Source organism: Falco cherrug, chromosome 17 (assembly GCF_023634085.1).
Source record: "Falco cherrug isolate bFalChe1 chromosome 17, bFalChe1.pri, whole genome shotgun sequence".
Classification (NCBI taxonomy): domain Eukaryota; kingdom Metazoa; phylum Chordata; class Aves; order Falconiformes; family Falconidae; genus Falco; species Falco cherrug.
Window position 1 is genome coordinate 6,825,745 of NC_073713.1, and position 22,642 is coordinate 6,848,386.

At 60.2% G+C, this 22,642-nt stretch overlaps 2 protein-coding genes across 8 annotated transcripts; both read left to right on the top strand.

The window, feature by feature from the left end:
• Positions 1-1,442: 1,442 nt before the first annotated feature.
• Positions 1,443-12,685, top strand: FXYD6 (FXYD domain containing ion transport regulator 6). Of its 7 annotated transcripts, none has more exons than XM_055728647.1 (9): positions 1,443-1,586; positions 2,992-3,174; positions 8,973-9,035; positions 9,227-9,277; positions 9,406-9,480; positions 9,603-9,639; positions 9,936-9,985; positions 10,095-10,137; positions 10,701-10,973. In XM_055728647.1, the coding sequence occupies exons 2-8, from the start codon at positions 3,090-3,092 to the stop codon at positions 10,121-10,123; spliced, it is 390 nt and encodes a 129-aa protein (XP_055584622.1). In that variant the 5' UTR covers positions 1,443-1,586; positions 2,992-3,089; the 3' UTR covers positions 10,124-10,137; positions 10,701-10,973. The 7 variants fall into 7 exon arrangements, 6 of the variants coding, with proteins under 6 accessions (XP_055584622.1, XP_055584623.1, XP_055584625.1 ...); XM_055728648.1 differs by having other exon boundaries at positions 8,976-9,035; XM_055728650.1 differs by lacking the exon at positions 2,992-3,174.
• Positions 12,686-12,799: 114 nt separating this feature from the next.
• FXYD2 (FXYD domain containing ion transport regulator 2) lies at positions 12,800-16,521 on the top strand. Its single transcript, XM_027803186.2, has 6 exons — positions 12,800-13,970; positions 14,781-14,819; positions 14,963-15,037; positions 15,929-15,962; positions 16,108-16,138; positions 16,320-16,521. Exons 1-5 carry the CDS (start codon positions 13,877-13,879, stop codon positions 16,130-16,132), a joined length of 267 nt encoding a protein of 88 aa, XP_027658987.1. The 5' UTR covers positions 12,800-13,876; the 3' UTR covers positions 16,133-16,138; positions 16,320-16,521.
• The last annotated feature ends 6,121 nt before the right edge of the window (positions 16,522-22,642 follow it).

Sequence of the window (22,642 nt, forward strand, 5' to 3'; positions counted from 1 at the left end):
TTCAAGAAGAAATGGCTCTCCAGGGTGGCAGCAGGAGCCAAGCAGACATGGGTGTGCCAGGCTGGCCTGAAAGGGAGCAGTGCCCCGCTGCATTCAGCTGCCACCCAGCGCTCTCAGCACCCTGTTGCCCATCTGACACGGTGCCCAGCCTGTGGGAAGCTCTGGACACCACCAGTTTTGGTGCTGTGGTTTGCAGAGCTCTCAGGAGCTCAGGGCAGGCCCTCAGCTCACCACGCTCCTGCTGCAGTTGCCCACAGCCCCAGCACAGCGGCCGTGGCTGGAGCCCACGGGTGCCTTGGTGGCTCCAAGCACAGCCAGGACCAGAGCCTCCCTCCCCGCTGTGGCCGTGACCAGGCTGCTCCCCAGCCATAAGCAGCTCGCCAAGCACAGGCTTTCCCTCCGGAGACTGTGCCATGCTATTTTAAACACATACCCCGTTCCCAGATCTTGCTCCTCCCAATGTGCTCAGCTGTCCGATGGGAATAAACTGGTCGGGTGCCACAAAGCTCTGTGTCGGGATGTTTGTTCACAGCAGCAGGGGGTCGAGCCCCTCACCTTCTGTTAGCGTTTTGCCTTGACTCTCAAGTACATGCTGGTTTCTGACCTGCTCTGGGTAAGACCCAAAGGGTCTGTTTTTCTGCAGCTGCTCAGTGCTGGGGGGGCTGGGGGAGGCAATGCAGGCGGCAGGTCCTGACCATGCCTGAAAACAAACCAGGTGCTGCTACCAGCGAGGCAGGCCAAGCTGGAAGTTTCCTGGTTGCCCCCTCCCCAGCAGGCCTGACCTGAGTGGCCCTCAGGTGCTACTGCCTGATGTGATTATGGCCTGGGCCACCTGACCTGGAGCGTGGCATTTCAGCTACACCCTTCTGCTCTCGGGAGGCAGCAAGCAAGAAGAAAAAGCTTCTGCACCGCGTTTATGAGTTTACCTATGCGGATGTTCTGTTAGCCTCAGCGAGCTCCAGCAGCCCCCTGCCTGCTCCCCGCTTCACCCAGCCCAGCTGCGGGGCGCAGGGCTGAGCCCCCTCCTGCTCCCCACTGCGGGGCAGGGATGCAGCGGAGCCTGGGAAGCGCATTCCCTGCACAGCAGCACCTGGTGGGCAGCGGGCTTTGCTCGGGGGGGCTCAGCGGAGCAGCGCGGCGTTGCTCGGGGGGCTCAGCACGCCCCGCCGCCCGCCAAGCCCGCACACGCTCGGAACCCGAGGGCGGCGGGCTGGGGGGGGCCGGGTCCCGCGGTTGCCAGCCCACCCCGACCCCTCACCCCGTTCGGTGTCCCGGGCGCCGTTGGGGCTGCAGCGGCCGCGCTCCCGGCGCGCCCCCCCCCCCCGCTCCCGGCGCCCCCCCCCGCCAGCGGCAAGCACCGCCCCCGGCCCGCCCGCCCCGGCCCTTTGTGCGGCAGCCCCGCTCTGCGCACACGCTGCCCGCTCCGCTCCGCTCCGGCCCGGCCCCGCCCGCAGCCCAGCCCGCTCCGCTCCAGTACCTCCCGCAACCCGGCACCGCCCGCAGCCCGCTCCGCTCCGCTCCCTCCCGCAACCCGGCACCGCCCGCAGCCCAGCCCGCTCCGCTCAGCTCCGGCCCGGCGAGCTCAGGTGGGTCCAGCCGCCGCGGTGCCCCCGCCTGGGGAGGGGGCGACCGCGGGGCGCCTCGGGGGTCCCGCCGCGGCGTGCCCGCCGCTCCCTGTACCGGGCTCCGGCAGCGTCCCGCAGCCCGAGGCCAGCAGGGTACGGCCCGGTACCCCGGGGCATCGCCCTACGCTTGGGACGGCCTGCATCCCCGGCCCTGGCGGCTGCCATGGCAACGCCGGGTACCGTGGTTTCCCTCATCCCACCGTTGCCTGGTTACCAGCCCCCCCCTCCACCCCCCCCACCCCCCCCACCCCGGTGCCAGGAAGGATGCCCCGGTGGAGCAGCCATCCCCACTGGAGACCACCGTGGGGGCAGCTGGGGCACAGCCTGCCTGCCCGTCCTGCCCAGGCTCCACGCGTGGGGACCTCGGCGAGCAGGGCGGCCATCCTCCTCCCTCCCGGCGTCTGGCAGCATCCCGGCTTCTGTTGTTAAATATTTTAGTAACACCGTAGCAACACATAAACAGTCAAGTGCTTTACCCCGGGAAGGCATACCAGAGGAGAGGAAGAGCTTGTCTCCCCGGGGTGGGTAATTAATGCTTCCTGAAGAAACAGATATCAGAGTCCATGTGGTGGAACTCGGGATCTTGCAGGAATATTTCTGTGGGAGGGAAAGTGACAGGTGGTTTGTGTGGATGTGAGTAAGCTTTGCAGCATGAAAGAGCAGCCGCTGGGGAAAAGCTGCGTGTGGGTTAGGACTTGAAGCAGTCCCCGGCACCCATTGCAGCAAGTCCACGATGCTCCAACGTGCTGTTGGGTCCCGTTGCAATTTTTAGCCCCACTGAGTGCTTCCATTCCCAGTTTGAAACGAAGACAAGCCTGGAGAGTCCCGGTTGGAACATGGCTCTGAGGCGGAGTGACGGGGAGCATGCGAGGGAGAGCTGCCAGCACCAAGTGCAGTCGCTGCAGAGCTCGGCCACCTGTTAGAGCCCGGGGCTGCCGGAGAACACCCCATGCCTACGCATGCAGGCTGGCTGCTCCTTCCCCTCACCACGGAATTTTAGCTGCCTCCTTGAGCGGCTTTACTCGTTCAGCTAAAACGATGCGGAGAGCCACAGTTTTGTCAGGAGTTTGGACTGTGGTGGTGAGGACAACTCCCTGGCACAGCAAGCCGGCAGCTTGGTGTGTCTGGTTGTTCTCCTGCATTTGTCTTTCGGACTCTTTGTGTCTTTCCAAAGTGTAAAGAAGCTGCTGAGCTGCACGGCTGTCACATCACCGTGCCGCCCGAGCACCGGGAAGGCACCGCTCGTGCTGGGTGGCATGGAGGCATCTTGCCGAGGGGCTGTCCCTCCTTGTGGCATGCAGCTGCAGCGGTGCTGGCAGGGACAACGGCCACACCTGATGGGGGCTTCTGTTTGCCTCATGCTCAGCGGTGGTCCTGACTGACGGCAACAGCAGAGGGAATGGAGAAAATGTCCGCTCTTTGATGCTCTGCTGAGCGTGGCTGTATGGTGGTAGCCCAGGACACATGGGAGCCTGGAACAGCTTCTCGTACGCTGCTATTTCAGTATTTTCTGGTGATCTGGATTTCTCTCACCACCAGGACCTGCCAGGTAACCTCACCTTTGGCTGACCTGTTTGATTCCTGTTGTGCTGGTGCCTGGCTATGCCCTGCTCGGTGCCCAGAGCCGAGGGCTTAGGCGAGAGCTGGGTGTGGTGGGAGGACGGGATGGTTCAAGCAGGTGCACTGATTAGCTTTGCAATTATCTGTTAAGCAAATGAGGAGAGAACAGGAGCAGCAGACTCCTGATGGGAGGTGGTGGTGTTTACTGCTTCCCTGGAGCCAAGGGCTGGGTTCCCTGCCTGCTTTCCCGATGTCGGTGCTGCCAGGCAGCCATTAGCTCGGCAATCATTGTGCTGGAGGTTTGCCTCAAATGAAGGGCTGGCCTCGCTGTTTGGTGCCTTGCTGCTTCTCATTTGGGGAAGCATGTATTGTTGGGGTGGGCTGGGGGCTCCTCGTGAGCCAGGTGGGGCTGGGCAGCTCTGGCTGAGGCTCCTGGGTGTCTGAGAGCCAGTTACCTGGGGCTGGAAGAAGCCCCGCAGGAGGCAAGTTAGTGCTGGGGTACAGGTGAGGGATGCAGCACAGCGTGCGCCCAGAGCCTTGTCTAGCCGCGTTCAGCGATTCCCTGTGATGGCATGTTCTTGGAAGCATCGACCCAGTCAGGGCTGGTCTGGGGGTGTCCGTGTGGGAGTCTCATTCAGCAGAAGCAGGGCTGAAGTTTGGGTTCTTGGGGCTCCTGCAGAGGGTTTCCTTTGAATATCCTCTGCTTTGGGGGGGGGGAATACCCCAAACCTGCAAGAGCCGATCAGATCTTTGTCTAGTCAGTCTTCTGTCTTCCAGTCCGTCAGCCTTTGAATGGGTCCCAAATTGCCATCCATATCAGAATGGCGAGGGCTGGAAATCTCTCCTCTCTCATTTAGGAATACGAGGCACAACAACAGGCTCATTAATAGCCAGATTGATGCTGACGTGAAATGGCAGAAGAGCACATCTAAGTATAGCTGGAAATGTCCATTCACACATGTATGCTCTGAACTGCTCCAGGCAACCGAGCACTGCTGTCACGGTCTGGGGGGCTTTGCAGAGAAACTAGAGATTTTAACTTAGTCTGATCTTCAGGAGATGCCCTGAGGACTCCTAATGGAAGGAGGAGGCTTCTCGGCATTACGCTGTGATGGCTGAGACTTGACAGGGCAGATCTATGGAAAACAATGGGAAGGAAAAGGGGACTGCAAGATTCGGCGCCATTACAAATTTACCTGCCTTGCTCCGGCATGATTTGCTGTGCTACAGAGAGCTGATCGGCAGGCAGGAGTGACGGGGTCTGTCTGCCCAAATTTCCCCTGCTGCTCTATCTCACACACACAGCCTCCATGCGTGCACACGTGCTAATCCAGTGACACGCAGAATTTCAAGGAGGGATTATCCAGAAGCAAGGTGCTGAGGGAGAGCTGTGACTGTGCCTCGCATGGAGCAAAGCATGTTGGCTGTGAGCTTGGCAGGGAGGCAGCAGGGCAGCAAATCAGCCAGCCAGCTCCGGTGCCTGGGAGCTGCACCCAGGTGGCTCCCAGCGGCTGCCCAAAGCCCAAGCACAGCGTGGGCAGGGGGGTGGCGGGGGTGGGCCTGGTGCTGTTGCCAGCCCTGACTGATGCCCATGCTGGTGAGCTACAGTCCCTGTGCGGGAGCAGCCCAACACAGTATCTCCAGTGGCTGGGCAGGGTGGGACTGGGTGCTGCCTGCCCTCAGGCACTGCTCCGGCGGCTGCCAGGCCTGGCTGATGGCCGCAGGGGCCAGGCTGTGCCAAGTGGGCAACCACGGCTGTGCTGGCTCCTCCAGCCCCAGTGCTGAGACCAAGCAGGGTGCCCTGGGGTGGTGCTTACCCTGGGCAGAGGGCCCTGCCAGCATGCAGGAGCGAGGGTGGCTGTGTGGGCACCACCTGCAAACCCTCACCATGGGGCCGGGCCAGCCCTGGCCACCTCTGTGACACAAGGTTAGTCCCTCAGCCTGGTTTCATCCCCATCCTACTGGAGAGGGGTTCAAGGAAAGCACCAGCAAGGCCCCAACAGCAGGGTCCGTGTACTCTCTCCATGTGCATCATTGCTTCCTTCCCCCAGGAACCTCTTCCAGATGCCTGATGTCCTCCTTCTGACACCTGTCCTCGCTCAGCCATGTAGATGTGGACGGGGGGGGGGGGGGATAAATATTTGGCCTCCACTCTTCAAACTGCAGGTTGGGTCGAGGCGAGAGGGAAGGAGAGCTCCGGGTACCGTGCCCCGCTTCCTGTGCCACTCTGCCTCCCACTGTATTTGGGCAGATCTCGCAGTTTTAACAGGAGAAAAACATGTTTTGATTCAAGTCACATGCAAAGTGTGCTGCACTGCCGGTTGCCTGTGGGTTGTGTGAGTGTGTGGCTGTTGGGTTTGGTGTCTGCAGACTTTGTGTGGCTAACGGGGAGAACACAGGAGCTTTGTGGCCAGCGGCACAGGGTGAGGAGTGGGCTGTGCAGACGGGGCTGAGCACGGGGCTGCCATCGCTGTTGTTTTTCTGCTGCCTTTGTGCAGAAGCACAGCTGGATGCAGCGTGAATGGAGGGCAGGGAGCTGTGCCTTGAGCGCTGCTGTCTGAAGGCGCGAGTGAGGGAAAACAGCAAACCCTTTGCAATGGTTGCTCTTCTCACTTTATTTCAGCTTCGTGAAAAAGTGGGTGGGCCAGCTTGAAACAACCCAAAAAACCTGTGGCACTTTGCAAAGCATATGTTTCCTTGGAGGAGAGCTGGGCTCATTTGCACTCCAGAATGCTGTGTTTGTTTTTTGAGCAAGGCCACTGCCAATCCTGGTGGTTCACTCGTGCGGAGATAAGTTTTAGCGTGTGGAAGCGTGTGAATTTTAGGAACTGAGTTAGGAAAACAAAGAACTTGTGTGTGCTTGGCTTGGCGAAAAAACGGCCTCTGCCACGCTGAGTGCAAGAAGCCAAAAGCTGAGCAGAGGGGCTGGAAACAAGGCTGGGGCTGAGCAGGGTCCTAGCATTGGCCTGCTTCCTTGGGTGGCTGTGGGAGAGCAGGGAGCGAAGCCTTTGGCAGGTACCGGAGCTGGGAGATGTTGGCAAAACACACCCAGGCAACCAGCAACATGGCTCTGGCATTTCCAGAGCTGCTCTGGGAACTGCGCTGCAGGTCAGACCCTCTCACTGTTGCGGGCAGCGCTGCCTGTGCTGTGAAGCACCTTACAGGGTGTCAGTGGGAGCACCCTGAAACTGGAAAGGTGTGAGGGCAGGCAGCTGGGACGTGATGAGTGGCTTGGGCTGAGACCGAGGGCTGCGGGGTGCTGGGTGAGAAATGCTGCTGCCTTCAAGCATCCCGGGGCTGCCTGGTGTGGGAGGGGAGCGTGCGTGGGGCGAGCACCGGGGCTGCGGGAGAGGGTTCCCATGTGCCTTGGCAGGTGGCGGGGCTCAGGGCAGGGCAGGGATGGGTATGAATAATGCAAAATTCTCCGTGTATGTTCTCCAGGGAATGTCACTGAGCTGCTGCCACAATAGTGGTCAAATAACGGGAAAATAAACTGTAAAAATGTGATGAATGATTTGTTTAAAAACTAAAGGCGTCATTAATATGCTACAAGAGCCAATTAATGCTGTTCATCTAGCAATGGCACGTGCTGTATTGCATATCCTTGTGCACGTACAACACCCTCATATCGGGTAATGACACTGATTTTGCACTGGCAGCCTCGGCAGTAAATAGACAAAGGATGTGAGATAAAGGACATAGCAAAATGTGCAACTAGAAGTTACTGTATCGCCAGCTGTTGGGTTCTTTGTACACATTTCTAAGACCTGGTAAATTATCCAGAATTATGTGCCTCAGCAAATGAGGGGCTTGTTTGGGCACAGGGAGCCAGTGGCATGCTCCAGCGCAGCATGGCAGCACAGCCCTGCGTACACAATGGCAGCGGCAGCTGCAAGCAAGGGAAATTAAACCCTCCACTGTTCAGATAAAACACATTGGCTTCAAAATGACAAGACATGGAAGGGGAGGGAAGGATGTGAATTATCATGGGATGCAACTTGTTATGATGAATAAATCGGGTTCTGGAAGCGTGCTCCCCATGCTCGCGGGGCTGGAGGCCGCTTCCTCCATAGGCGCGATGGGAACTGGCTCCCGAGGGCAGCACTGGGGACCAGTCACAGCACAAACCACTGCTGGGGCCAGCTTTGGCAGGCTGGTGAGTGCTGCTGAGCCCGCTCCACATGTGCCGTTCCTGGGCACCTGCGTGGCACAAACTGGGACGAGGTGCCGTGGCAGGATCTGGGGGGACCCTGGTGCCCTGAGGAGCCAGCCTGGGGCAGCTGAGTTGCCTCCCCCCATCGCTGGCAGCTGGGGTGGGCTGGGATGGAGGTTGCATCTGAATCAGGTCAGGCTCTGGAGGGGCTGAATAGCAGCACACCAGGGATCTGCATCCGTTAGCTAGCTGAATTCCTGCTCTGTCGTGGGCCCCTTTCTTATCGGCACTAATCCAGTGCAGCAGCTGCAGCAGCTCTGTAGCACTCAGTCCTATCAGTGCTGTGCAAGGTGCTTGATAACACCCCCCCTTCCTCTCCTGTGCCAGCAGCGAGCCCTCTTCGTGCTCCCGCACCATGTATGGCCACGAGCCCTACCGTCAGGGCGCTTAGTGACTCCCCAGCAGCAGCAAAACACAAACAAGCAGTGCCCTGCGCCCGGGCGAGCTGCAGGTGGCTGGGGAGGCAGCACCCAACCTGCCTCTGTGCCCCAGAGCCCCTGCCTCGCTCCCTCGAGGGAAGCACGCTTGCCAGGCCCTTTCCCCCTGGCCAGAGGCACCCCTGCGTGCAGCCAGCAGGATGGGGCAGCCAGGTCCATGGTGCCAGCTGGCAGGAGGCAGAGCAGCCGCTCCCCTGGCTCCTGCCTGTCGCCTCAAAAGGAGGAGGAAGGATGCTGTGGGCCAGTTAATAGGTACCGTGTGTGCTGCCAGGGCCCTCCCTTTGCGAAGCATCAGTTCTTGGTGGTGACTGCTCCCAGTAGCAAGGGTGCACATCCCAAATGGGTGCAGCAGCTTGGGGCATGGGGATGTGCACCCCTGCCTGAGCTGGCAGGGAGTGTCACAGTCCTGTCACAGGCTGGCATCCCCTGGAGGAGGGTCTGTGCTCTGGCTGGGTGCCCCCACACAAGGGCATTGTGTCGGTGCTTGTGAAGGGACAGGGATGGACTCAGCTGTGATGGGGGACAGACAGGTGTTTATGGTCTCTCCTTGCTGCTGCAGGTGAGCATGGAGAGCTGGGGGGGGGGGGGGGGGGGGTGCGCAAGTATGGCTGTGAGCTTGTGTCCCACCAGGGCCACTGGCCTCATTGTAGGAATGTGCCATAATTGCTATGCTAATTGGGACAAATTAAAGTATGCTGTGGGTGAAGGGCGCAGTACTGACCTTGATGGAGAGATCACAGCCCTTGTGATGGCCCCATTGCCTGCAGTGCAACTTTGAGACTGCACCAAAATCCATGTCAGGAGCAAAGCCAGCAGTGCAGAGGTGTTGAAGATATAAACCCCCCTGCAAAAGGCTGTCTGTCCGCTCAAACCCTTCCCCTCCTTTGCACCTGTGAGCCACTGTGTCTCCATGGGGCTGGGTACAGCTATGGCACCAGTATCATGTCTGGGCCCTCGGGTGTTTCCCAGAGCCAGTCTGGCTCCTTCTCCCACGGTGTGGGCTGCAAGGGCTGTGCAGCCCTGCCTGCCTGCACAGTCAGGTGTGGGTTGCCTGTAGCCCCTGCTCTGCACCCCAGCCCCATCTCGGTACCCTCCATCAGCTGTCTGGGTGCTGAAGCCCACTTCCCTCTCTCGCAGCAGCCATGGAGGCAGTGCTGATCTTCCTGTGCTCCCTGCTCCTGCCGGCGGCCGTGGCGGACGGTAGGTGCCAAGTGCTTCCTGTATTCAGGGGTGTGGGAAAAGGCTGGGGGACCTCAGAGGACAGCCACCCAGCTGATCCAAGTGGGGCATAGGGCAGCAGCCCCAGGGAGCCTGAGCTGGGGGGGGGGGGGGCTGCAGGGGTTCAGCTGGGGGGGTCGCTCAGCTCACACTCCTTGTCTACTTATTTCCAGTGGCCACCCAAGAGAAGGAGAAGGAGGAGGAGGAGGACCCCTTTAACTATGGTGAGCACTGCCGTGCATGAGGATGGGTGTGCTGGCAGGGACGTGTGTGCATGTGCGATGGGGAGCACACGAAGCTGCTCCCTTCCCTGAACCCAACAGGGACAAGCCCCTGTGTCTCCTCTCACCAGATTACCAGAGCCTGAGGATTGGGGGACTGGTGTTTGCTGTGGTCCTGTTCACCGTCGGCATTCTTCTTATACTCAGTAAGTTGGGGAGCAGGGGATGCCCAGCTTTCAGGCCACGGCCTCATGGGGGGCAGCCTTTGGGAAAGGCCATGGCCCATTCCCACTTTGGCCACAGTCATGGTGTTTCTCTCCCCTTGCAGGCAGGAGGTGCAGGTGCAGTTTCAACCAGAAGCCCAGGTGAGTGAGGGGAGCCCTGTGGGGAACATCCCCCTTGGAGGGTCTCTCTGCCCAGCGCTCAGCTCTTCCTGGGCTTCCTCCTGCAGCTGGCAGAGCGGCTGCGCTCTCCGAGCATCCCTTTCGGGTGCCTGGTGCCCAGAGCCCAAGGATGCTCTGCTGCAGAGCTCCTGGGTGGCAGAACAGCTCTGCGCGCTCCCAGGGCACCTTCCACAGCATGCCCCTGTGCTTTCGGGCATCCCGTCCCCAGGGGTGGGGTGCTGGTCCCAGCTGCTCTCACTGTGCTCCTCTTCTTGCAGAGCTCCTGGGGATGAGGAGGCTCAGGCTGAGAACCTGATCACCTCGAACGGTAAGATAGCTTCTCCTGCTTGTTCCCTGCTGCTGCATTGCACTTGCCTGCCTGCAGAGCATGCAGCTCTGGGCAGACTTTGCAAACCACTCCACTCTTCTCCTTGCAGCAACGGGAGCACAGAAAGCGGAGAACTGAACAAGAGCCATGTGGTGAGTCCTGGGGCTGCTGTGGACTGGCCCAGGCCAGCATGTGTGTGTGGCACCAGAGCTGTCACAGCCTCAGTGCTGGGAAGGAAGGGAGGGGAAGGGGACTGTGGGGGTCTGAGCAGACCAGTCTGCTGGGACTGGGCAGCTCTGCATCCCCAGCATGGTGCAGGAGCAAATGCTGGTAGGAGCCATGGCAGGGAAGCGTGCAGTGCTGGTGATGTCCTGGGTGTCCTGTGCTCGGCAAGTCCCAGGCAGCCCAGCAGGAAAAGGAAGCATCTGTCTGGATTTTCCCTTGCATTGCATTTCCTTTTCTTACAGTCCTCCACCCCAAAGTAGGTTTATTTTTAGGGCCTCTGGAGAGCTGAGTGCAAGTCCCCTGGGGCATCTCGCTTCTCCCCTGTAGCCAGAGTTCCCCGAGCTCCTGGGCTGTGGCCTGCATTCGGAGAGGGGATGCCTGGAGCCCGTGCTGGTGGGAGGGCAGTTTGTGCTGCTGGGGGACAAGCCCCACACGTGGAAAGGCAGTGGCACTGCTCCCAGCCTGACTTGCTGCTCTCCTTCCCACACAGACCCAGAGACCCGAGGACAGATGCTCGGACCGCAGATGCCAGTGGCCTGCGAGGAAACTGAAATCACAGCAACAGGTCCCTCTAAGGAGATGCAAAGCTGCTGTGTCTGTGTTACCCTCTGTACTTCAGCACCGGTTCTCTGTTTACTAACCTGACTGAACTCCGCTCACCGTCCTCTCTGCCTCCAGTGGTGTGTAATGTTGATGTGAGATGATCATTACCTCTAGGGCTAGTCGTTGCTGATGTTGTAATAGTGAATTTCTCTTCACCTTTCTCGTGCTGTGCGTGTGATTCGGGCTCTGTGGGACTGGCAGGCACTGCCCTTCTGAGCCGCCCCCCCCCCCCGAGCCCAGGAACAGGATCCACAGGGCAGGGCAGCATGGGCTGCGGTGCATGAACCCTACTGCAGACCGGGGGGAGCCCCATGTCCCCCCACCCACAGCCAAAGGCACTCGGTGCAGCCTGCACAGTGCTGGCTGCTCGTGGTTCACCCTGGCTGGCTTTGGGCAGGGCTCGGGGACCAGTCCCACAGCGCTTTGGGGACCTGCCCAGCGTGACTCTGGACCGCACGTTGCCGTTTCAGCAATAATCCTCCCGCGTATCCCCAGCCCAAAGGCAGCCGTGGCGGGAGGTGGGGTGGGGTGGGGGGAGTCAGGCAGGGACACCCTGCAGCTCGGCTTCCCTCGATGGTGGCACCTGTGTGCTGGATTTAAGGCTGAAGGGAGCTGCCCTTTCTCGCCTGCTCAGCACTCCCTGTTTCTGTCCCTGGCTAAAACCAAGCTGCTGGTGTGTGGGATGCTGCTTTAAATGTGAGGAAATGCTGTGGGGGCAGAGAAGCCTGTGAAATCCCCCAGCACAGTGACACTGTGAAAGAGGGCGGCTGCGCAGCGGTGACCCTGCTAACCAGCACAAACCAGCTCCTCGCCAGTGCTCTGCCTGCCCGTGAGACAGAGGTGGGCAGGTTAAACAGTCTCTGAGGGCTAAAGAGAAACATGGACTGAAATGAAGATTCTGTCCTTGCTTGTCTCTGGCAGGGAAAGGGCAGTGGCGTTTCCTCCCTGCCCTTCCTTGATGCCTTGTTGCTCCCTGTGCCGTGGCCCAGGACATGGCCACCCGCGTCAGCGCTCTGCATGTCGTCCCGTGGAGGTTACATGTTGTCACCCCCCCGATGCCAACTGTCCCTTCTCCCCACGGAGCAGCAGCAAGCGGCGGCGAGTGATACTTGGGGGCTTTGCACGCCTGAGCTTGCACAGCGGTGATGCGCCAGCTGCAGAGGGGCTGAGCCTAGAGTCCATCGTCACCTTGTGTCCACTTGTGAGTTGGAGGCAAACCTGTGAGTCTGGCCCCTTTCCCAAGCCTGGGGGCATGCAGCACCATGGTCTTGACGGGGCTGGGGGCTGCCGGCTTGGTGATGGGCACTTGCCAGGGTAGGGTCAGCCTGGGCAGCAGCGGGGGATCCCCACAGCTGCACTGAAACCCGTCAGAGTGCCATCCGCGGGCTGGGAAGATGTTCTTGTCCTCCAGGATGATTTTGAGAGGGGTTTCTGCCATGCCCTCCCCACTGTGTCCCTGTGTGCTTTGCATCCCTGGGAAGCACGCTCTGTCCCATCTGTACAAGGCAGAGGGACCGTGGTGCCGTGTCCTTTCCCTTCCCCTGGCCATTGCAGAGAGCTCGGCTCGCCTCCTGCCTCTGCGCTGCTCCTCAGCCTCAGGCAGAGCAGACCCCACGCAGCCCAGCCCCTGAGTGTCAGCTGTGTGTGTGTCCCGCGTCGGAGTGCCCGTGCTGTCTGTAGTGTGCTGTCAGTGTTAACCCAAAACAAAGAAATCCCTGTGGTGTGTAGAAATGGCAAAATCCTCACCGTTGTAAAATAAATGGAGCTATTGTGTTGCCTTTTAAATGGGCAAGTGTGCTGCTATGGTAAAGGACTGGTGTGTTCTGTGCTGTGACCGAAGGGGGGGAAAGTAATAAAATATCGTTCCTATCAGTGCCTGGCTGCATCATCTCAAGGGCCGTGGCGTTTTCCAGGGGAGCGAGGGCCGAGGGCTCCAGCTCTGCCGGCCAGGCTGGCTGGGTGAGCTGGCGAGCAGCTTCCCACACCATCCCTCTGTGGCTGGGCAGTGCTGGCAGCCAGGCTGGGCTGGAGGGGAGCAGTGGCAGCGCACCCCCCGGGCAGCACAGACCGGCTTTGTGCTAGCAGCAATGGGCCATCCGAGCCCCTTCCCTGCCGCCTCGCTTTTTTTTTGCAGCCACCAGCAGTTTCAACAATAGCCAGAGGCCGTGTGAAGGGAGCGCGTGAGTGGCGAGCCCGGCTGCACAGCCCCGAGGGACGTGGGCACAGAGCCTCCTTGTCCCTCAGACTTTTTGGGAGCTTCTGTATGGCAGCTGTTGGCACGCCGATGCTGAGTACCTCCTCAGCTCCAGGACAGTGGGGCTACCCAGGTGGCCCCATGCATCATCCTCCCAGGGCTTGGCTTCACCCCACGGTGCAAGAGCTGAGCTGCCGTGGGCTCCAGGCGCCTGCGCTCCTCGGCCAGGGCTGCGCCATGGGCATGGCAAGGGGAACGCTCTCCTGGGGCTGGCTCCCCCCAGCCACCACAGCAGTAATCGGCTTGGGCACGTGACTCCTGCTCACTGATTGTGAGATTAGACCAAACTGGATTGAACAGCCCGCCTGGCAGCTGGCCTCGCCACCCAGGGCTGGGGCTGGCACAGCCCCGAGGGGTGCAGCATCGTGGTACCCACCACTGGGCAGGGATGTGACGCAGACATCACTGTGTTGAGGTGCTCCAGGGCCCCCCAAATGGCTCAGTGCTGGGCTGGGAGGCACTGATGCCACTGTCGCAGGGACCTGTGGCACCAGGCTGCAGGGACAGGGCATGTCATCCACTTCTCTCTAGCAAAAGGCAGTCTCAGCCTGTACCCGAGCCCATCCCTCTGCCTTTGCAGCGGGAGGTAAAATGCAGTTGGCCTGACATTTGGAAAGTGAGGGAGGGTGTGCTGCCCCGCTCCCGGCTGGGACACCCACGACTCCAGGGTGCCCAGCCCTCCCCGCCGGCTGGCACGGTGGGTGCGCATCCTGCCCTCCCCTCCTGGGCCTCCTTCCCAAAGGCGGGCAGGAGCCCTGCGCCTCCCCTCGTGACTGCGATAAACATTACACCGAGGCCGTTAATGTTTAATGAGGTTTGTCCCCCAATTAACGTGCTTTCCCGTGGGTGCCTGCTGCCAGAGCGAGGTGCCTGCTGGACGACACACCAACACGATGGGTGATGGTAAGGGTGCTCCGGCACTGCTGGCACTCTGCTGGCCTCATCCCAAAGGGGCTTTCCTGGGAGGGCAGATGCCTTCATGGGGGCATCTCTATTCAAGGAGCAGGGCTGGTCCCTCCTGCCATGCAGAAGCCTGCATAGGGGAAGCTTTCACAGGAGAATTTGGGGGAGATGTGGGGACGAATCCCCAGAGCTCTGCAGCCCACTGGCACATGGGTACTGACTGGTGTTTGGCTTCTCAGGAGGATTTCTCCTTCCAAACAGCTCCTGGCAGAGGGACACGCAGTCAGGTAAGGTGGTTCGAGCGGTGACACGCAGCCGTCAGATGGACGAGTTGGCCAGCACGGAGGGAGGCTGCCAGGATGCACCCCAGTGCAAGGTGTCAGCCCGAGAGGTTGTTCAGGGCTCGGTGCCGTGGGAGCAGAGCCATCGCTGCCCTGCCGAGTCCTGCGGGCAGCAGCACTCCCCAAGGGCACTGCGAAGGCGGCTCTGCTGATGGCACAGCCTTAGCAAACAGCCACCAGCTGCTGCAAATGATTGAGCTGGGTCCCTGTCCACAGCTTCACCTGGAGCTTGAAGACTCCCGTGCATCCTGTGTGAATACATCCTGCGAATGCACCGTGAACTTTAAACTTCCTGGGTGAAAAACTGGAGTCTGGGAATACTTTACTGGTTCGGTTAGACTGTTAGGAAGTCAAAACACTCTTGCTTGCTTCATTCCTGATATTTCCCACCTCGCCTCCCTGTCCAGGCGCCCACCGCGAGCCCAGCGCCCAGGCCCTGGCTCTCACTTGGGTTTCTCCTCTTTTCCAGAGCAAGCACCTGAGCAGAGCCCAGACAGGTTCAGCTACGGTGAGTGCCCGCCCCGTGCAGCCAGGGGGCTGTGGGCAGGGGGACAGGCAGCCCACTCCCACGCCTGCCCACAGGCTCTCTGCTGCGGGCTCAGCCAGGTGCCTCAGCCCGGCTGATGCCTGCTTGGCTCTCCTCCTCCCCAGACTATGAGACCATCCGCAATGGGGGGCTGATCTTCGCCGTCGTGGCTTTTGTTGTCGGGCTCCTCATCATCCTCAGTAAGTGCCTTGGGTGGGCTGGACACCTCCCTCAGCTCTGTTCCCCTGCATGTGGCCCCTTCTCCACTCGCCTCCCTCCTTGCCCCGTGCCAAGCGCTGGCTGGGTGCCAGGGCAGGGGGGCCGCCGACCCTGCCCCACCACGCGGGGGGTGGCCATCGCCTGCAGCCGGGGCTGCCTGGGAAATTTCCATCTAGGCAAGCTCCCAACAGAAAGTGAGTTGGGAAGGAGACCACATAAATATTTAGCATTTCCCTGCCAGTGTCAAGGCTTCAGAGGGAAGGTCACTAATTAAAAATAGCAGAGAAAACTCTGACATTTCCAGAGTGAGAAACCAGCTTTCCCAGAGCCCTCAGACTTTGGCAGCTCCAGGAGAGATCCAGTGCGGAGCGTGCAGGGCACCCTGTGACCCTGCCTATGCCCACAGGCACTGCCTGCTTCGCTCCACAGGGCAGCTGCAGCATCGCTGCTGCATGCAGTGATGCTGCCCAGCGGTTTTAGGGAGAAAGATAAGAAAATCGCCTGGATTTGCAATTGCAAGGGCAGCTTAGGGGGAAAGACAGACATCTGAGCAGGCTTTTGTGGCTTTCGCTTTGCTGGGCAGTGCCACAGCTGCAGCCTCGGGGTCTGGGGTGGTGCAGGGGGGCTGGCCAGGCTGCATGTGGGGGGTTGGTGTGTCCCCATGTTAGTGGAAGGCATGTAGGGCCTCCCCACCCCCAGCATGGAGGCAGGAGGGCTTGGGGTTTCCCACAGGAGCCAAACCCAGTGGTCCCGGGCAGGGGGACAAGCCTGCAAGCAGGACTGCTTCACCGGAGCAGGGTGGGGGTGAGATGAGGTGGGCTGGGGAATGCTCCAGCCACAACAAGCCACAACAATGCTCCTCTTGCCCCCAGGCCGGCGGTTCCACTGTGGCAGGAAGAAGAGGAGGTGGGTATCACTTGGTTTTCAGGCAGCCTCATCTCCCCTCCCCATCCTAGTACTGCCAACTGAAAGGCTGGGGTCTCCGCTCGTGCTCCCTTCCATCCCAGCTGTGTTGCCCAGCATAACACATCTCTTGCTTTTCACTCCACAGACAAGGAAACGAGGAAGACCTGTAGCTGCAGGTAGGTGGCAGGAGGATGCACCCAGCTGGCAGCCAGGCTCCCTGGGTCTGCCTGTGCCAGCAGTGATGCTCCGAGGCACCCGTGCTTTGGGGAAGCACCTACACAAAGGTTTGTCTCAGGAGGAGAGAAGCTACGACATGCTGACCTCTGTGGCCATGTAACCCTCCCACTCTGGTTTCAGAGCTGACATGCCGCCATGGAAGCAAACCTCCATCCGAAGCAGAGAAGCCCTTGCCAAAGGCCACCCCTCACCCCGCTCCAGTGGATCCGTTACCCTGCTCACCCCAGGCAAAGCTGGAACGCAAATTGCCCTTGTGCTTTCCCCTCTGTTAGATTCAGCAAAAGTTTCTTGGCTAATAAAGTTCAAGCTGAGAGAGGTTAAACTTTGTGCCTGCAGCATTTGAATCACCCTCTCCTGGCCCGGCACCAATGACTTTTCTGCCCTGCAGAAATCTTCCAGCACAGACCCAAGAAAGGTTTCTGCTGGCTCCTTCACAGCATGGGGCAGTCTGCTGACTCGGCTCCGGTCTGGCTTTGCACCAGTTGCACCAGGGCCTGCGGAGGGAGGGCTGTTCCTGCCCCGGCCACCCTTTGAAGAAACACCTCTCTCACCTAGTGTGAAGGCTGGCTGGGAGTGCCTGAGTCCTGCGGCACATGCCCTTCCTCTGGGATAGCCAGCCAGGGGCTCACAGCAGTGCCTGCGCTGTGCAGGCTGCAATTCCGATGGAGAAGTGGGCATGTGCTGTCTGTGCAGGGCTGTTTGCATGCTTGCTTGCTTGGAGGGCTTGATCCAGGCGTCCTTCTCGGGCAGGAACAGGGCTGGGGTGGTGCATCCACCTCTTTGGTGTCACAGCGTCTCTCATCTTTGGATACGGACAGAAACAGTCCTTTAAAAAATATATATAAATACAGCGCACAGCTCTCTCGGAATTGGGTGGTGAGCATGGAGGGAGGCTCCCTCTGAGCAGCAGCGAGCAGGACCGAAAGGGACATCCTGCACCCAGGGGGGCAGCTCTGCTGGTCCAAGCACTGTGGGGAGCAGGCGGCCCCCAGCCCCCTGGAGCCCTCCCCCTGGAGCCCTTGGGGCCGAAGGTGAGCCCTGGGTCACCCGGAGCCGGCAGCCAGGCAGGCCTTGCAGGGGCAGGTGAGGTGGAGAGCTCACTGCCAGCTCCAGCAGCACGGGGTGCTTTGCTGGGGAATGCTCTGGGAGAGGAGCCCATGGGAGCCCCATCCCCATTGTGGGGCTTGGCCAGCTGGGGAAGGGCTCCTGCTCGGCTCCAGGGGTTCCCTCCCTTTTCCTGGAGCCCCTGCAGCCTGTGGGCGCTCAGCCATGAACTACACCACATTGCAAGCCCCACCGTCCAGGTGCTACTGCCAGGGGACAAACCAGCCCACTGGGTCCACTGGGCCGTCAATTGAGGTCAGGCAATGGCAGTAAAATAGGATTAGGTGGGAGAAGGTTATTAGGCAAAATCCGTGCAATTTGTCTAATCTGAGGTGCTTATTTAACACAGTAAGGAGATTATTTTGAAATATAATTTTGACTTGCTACTGACCCACTAATAAAGACCCGTTGCAGCTTTGCACAGCTTGAACAGGAACCAGAGTCCTTCAGCAGAGGGAGAAAAATGCCTGTTGAGCAGCACAGACAAGCTGCAGGGTTTGCTTGCAGCAGAGCTGGTCCTGCCTGCTTCCCGATCCTCACCGGCGAGGTGTGTGGTGCGGCTGTGTCCCCTGAAGAAGCAGCAAAAGGGCACAGCAGCCAGGAAGGCAGCCGGCGTATGAAATCAGCCCGTCCTCAGCAGGGTCCCACATCCTCGAGGTCCAGGGCTCCCTGTCTTCCCCAGCGTCTGAGCGTGCCAGGGCTCAGGGCACAGGCATGCCCTTCAGGGTGCGCGTCCCCTGGGGAGCCCTGCAGACAGACCCCCTGCAGCTCCAAGGGAGGGGATTAAGGGGAGCAAAAAGCCGTGCCTGGCTCCTGCACAGGGGGATCTCTGTCTCGGCACCAGATGGCATTAATAGCATTATTCTGCCTGGCTCGCGCACACCCACGTGTGCACGCACGCTCGCACAGCCCTTCGCACCCCTGGCTGGGGCTGGGGGTCGGGGATGCTGGCAGGGTGTGCGGCAGCAGGGCAGGGGACGCTGCCAACACTTGAAGGTTTGCGCTGGGGGTTGCATTTGGAAGCCAGGCTATGAGCAGAGTTAAACTGCAGGCAGCCCTCTGGAGGACGTAGCCAGGGAACCTGGGAAGCAGGAACAGGGGAAAGGCATAAGCAAATTATATGATGCATGGTAAATGTGGCCTCCGCGTGCCAGGGGAAAGGGTGCTGCCAGCAGCCCCCCCTCACCGGGTTGGCACACAGGCGTAAGCCACCTCCAAGGCAGGGTTCTTTGCCCTTCTCCATGCCTCCGCAGTCCTTTGCTTTGGATATCGAGCCCAGGAGCTGTGGGAGTAGGAAGCCGGGAAGAACACAGGGAAAGGCCACCATGTCTCTGCTCGGCTGCCTTTCTCATGCTGCTGCCCCGGTGAGAGGCTCCTGCTCTCCCCAGGACCGGGGCGGGGGGAGTCATGGTCCCCATCGGAGGGTGCCCCGTGGGACAAGCCCCAGTGCCGCAGGTCAGCTGGGAGCTGTGGCCTCTGTGAGGAGGTGTTCATCTTCTCCCCTGAACCAGGCAATCTTGGAGGATTTCCCTCTCAGTCCCTTGAGCCATTAATCTCCTCAAAGTAAATCTTTTCAGTGACACAAAGGGGATTGGGTAAATAATACAGTGGACAAATGGAGTGTCCTTTTCCTCTGGGAAGACTTCCAGTTCTGAACAGCTTCCCCTTGGCACTGGCTATTCCCTGTTTGCTCCACCGGTCTCTGGATGGACAGGTAGGAGGGAGAGGAGCTCTGGCCAGCCTGTGGCTTGGCCAGCTTTTGTGCTTAATCCACGTGTGAATGTGAGGAGACGAGGCACCAGGATCAGGAGGAGCATCAGCCAGGGAGGCTGGCTACTCAGCTCACCCAGCCTGGAGCCTGCCAGCACTCCTCCACCACCTCCATGATGCCAGGGATGCATTTGGCCCGTGAGGAAATGTGTATGCAAAATGTCTCCTCATTAGTTAAAACAGGAGAGCAGCAAATGGTGACTAATGGAGCCAAAGAGGAACACTTGACAACACGGAGAGATGGGGCTGGGCTGGCGGGGAGCCAGCCACACGCCTCAGTCTCCCTTTGTTCTGCTCCCAAAAAGGCAGCGCATCCAGCAACGGCAACGTGTCTGCCAAAACAGCAGCGCTCCACGGTCTTGCATTACCCTCCCAACCAAAGTACATAACGTTTCAGCCTCACCTCCACGTCGCACGTGCCCCGAAGCAGCGGTTCTTAGGAAATGACTGCTCGTGCTGAGGTGGATGGCTGCCGCAGGATGGTGCCCAGCAGCTCGGCTTGGGCAACGGGAGCCCAGGGATGGACAGGACGGCTCCTGGCGGCGGGTTTCACAGTGGGCTGAAGGTGGGAAGCAAAGAAGGATCCCGGTGACTTCACCCCGTGTGCCTCAGGACCGTGCTTTGCCCCTGCTAAAGACTTTGCAGAGCCCTTGGCGACTGCAGGCTCGCCCTGGGGTGGCCAGGGCATGCAGGGCGCTCGCCTTCCCCGGGACGGGCTGCCCCCTGCTCGCTCGGTAGCGCCGTGACACTAGAGGGAAGCAGCGATCAAGCTTCTGCCCTGGAAGCGGCTTTCCCGGGAAGCGGGAGCGCGGGCTGGTCCCGCAGCATCCCGGCTGCCCGCTCCTGCCCGCGGCACGGGGTCCCGCCTGGCCCCGGGGGGCGAGCCCTGCACAAGCAGCCCCCTGGGGAAACGCAGCACCTCCTGTAGTGCGAGGGCCCAAGGGGCTCAAGGAGGATGTTTTGGCGTACGAGCCCCTTGCCGCCGACGGGGCATCCTTCCTCCCACCGCCCATCTGGCAGCCCTCTGCTGCTGGGGAAACTGAGGCACGGAGAGGGGCTGCGACATACCCGCAGGCAAGGTGGGGACCTCCTCCCCCTCAGCACCACCCGGGGTACGGCAGAGGCCAGCCCTGGGGGTGGGGAGCTGCTGCCCCATGCCTGGGCTGCGGAGGAGCATGGGGGGTCAGGCCAGGCATCGCTGCAAGGGTCGGTGCCTGGACAGACCCCTCCGGGAGCGCCCAGCCCCTTCACGCCCAGGTGGTCCCACAGTCAGCCCAGCTGCAGCCTGTCCTGCAATCACCCCCAAAGCCTTTTTCCTCCTCTGCCCTGAAGGTACTTGTTTTACCTGTGGGGTTACTGGTGGGACTGGGCTGGCAGCGGTGGCTGGGGGGGGGGGGGGCTGTCAGGCAGGGCAAAGCCCCTCGCTCCCGACGGAGGTGGGTGGCTGGTGAGGGCTCACAGCAGGCAGGATCTGCTCACCGGAGGGGCACTCCCAGGCTAAGGTCACAACTGCGTGGGAAGTGCTTTGTGGAAATCGGCTCGTGCCAGATAAGTAACCCTGTTGTTTTAATGACTGCTTCCTCTGGGGGATTTGTCTGGGAGGGTGGCCGAGGGCATGGGGCTGGGGACCGGTGGGAGGTGGGGTATGCACTAGCTGGAGTGATGCTGGGGTGAGGGATGTTCCCCACAGGGCTGCGAGCCCCTCCGCAGCACCCCTTTCCTGGCATGGGTGACCGCAGCTGGCCCCGGTAGCTGAGGAGGTGCCTGTTAGGGCCTGCCTTTTGGCTGTTCTCCCTGGTGACCCTCTGCGTGCTGGTATGGGGGTGGGTTTTTGCATGAGTGGAAGAATTACCCTTGGGGGAAGGCACCTGGCTGGCTAACGGGGTCCTCAAGCACAGGGCACCCCTGTAATCCCCAGAGCTGTGGGGTTTGGGGATCCTGGAGCTGACTGTAAATGCTGCCCAGGGTCAGAAAAAATGCCGGGGATGGGGAGGATGAAGGAGGTGGCAATGCTGTCCCTTACCCTTGGGGAGAGGTGGAAGCATGTCCTTTGTGGGAAAGGCCCTGCTGTGTGTGTTCTGCTGTGGTGAAGTGCTGAGGGTCCCCCCTCCTGAAGCAGGAAGCCTCTTGGGGGTCAGGACTGTGCTTAGGCATGCATTGCTCTAATTTCTCCTGTGTCTTGTGTGGTGTTCGGCCCAGGGAATTAATTCCTTGGTATGTGCTTCACCTTCCAGCTAGCTGTGCAGCTAGGCTTGCCGCTGGCTCTGCCAGCTTGCTTGCTCCCAGCTAGCAGGTTAGTGGCTACAGGGAGTGCTAGACATGCTTCTCCCAGTGTGTCAGCGCTGGCCTCAATTCCTGGGAGCCTCCTATGTGCTGCCAAAGTGCAGGCTGGCACTGCCCAAATAATTAACCTGATGGTTTTCAGCCCTGCGTGATCACAGCTGTATGAAGCACAGGACGCTGTTCCGGCCTGGCGATGGGTGGATGGTAGCAGGGTACCAGCTTTCCTGGCTGAATGCTCAGGCAAAGGCCATGCACAAATGCTTCCTCTGCGTATTCAAATGTGGGAGCTGTGGGAAGGCTGATGTCCCCAAATGGTGGCTGCTGGGCAGGAGCCAAGTCCCAGGTGTGGGTTCGCAGGAGCCAGCTCCGGGGAGCACCTGGCTGCCTGCTCTCTGCTGCCAGACCCGCATGTGTGTCTGGGCTCAGGAGGCTGACAAATGGTCTGGGCTGAACAGTCAATGGAGGAGCAAACGGGGCCGTAATGAACAGCACAGACTGCTCAAGGACTCGCCATGGCTCCCTGAGCGTGACATGGGGCTGGTCATTCACCCTGTCAGCTTTTAGTTGTTGTCTTTTTGTCTTTTCTCGTGCTGCTTCCCGTCTTGCCAGCAGATGCTGTCCTGCCCTGCAGGAAGGAGCCTTTGGCAGGGGGATGTTAGTGCTCTGGGTACAGGCTGGTTCTCTGAGCTAGGGATGATGAGGAAACTCACTGGAGATGCTGAACAGCCAAGGGAGCTAAAAATGAACTGGTGAGTGGCATTTACTCCCCCTGCGCATGTGCCTCAAAAGGAGATCTGTGAGGCCCTGCAGGTGCTGTGCCAGCTAGTGCCCCGCCAGCCCACCCGGTTTCATTCACCCCTGAGCATAGGAGTAGAAACTGCACCTGAGTCCATGGCATTGCGTGCTGGATAGCAATCTGCTGTGGCAGTTTCTGTGGCTGCAAGATTGCTGTTAGGTAGGCTGGCCTGTGCTTCCATCCTGCAGCAGCTGCCGGGGAGGGAAGGGGGCAGATGCCTGGCATGTGGCTGGGGGTCCCCCAAGCCTGGGATTTGCTTGTTGCCTGGCGTATTGGCCTGAATACCAATTTCCTTGCTAAGCTAACATCTGTATGTTGGATGTAGGTGGTGATGGAAATGCACCTTGATTCCTAGAGGGGTGTGTGGGCACTGGGTGCGCATCAGCTGCTGCTTCATCACCTCTCAGGACATTGGTGACACAGGCAGGGGTACGAACATGCCAGCAGCGTGGGGCCCGGGGAGGAGCTTGTGCATGTGTGGGAGGGCTGT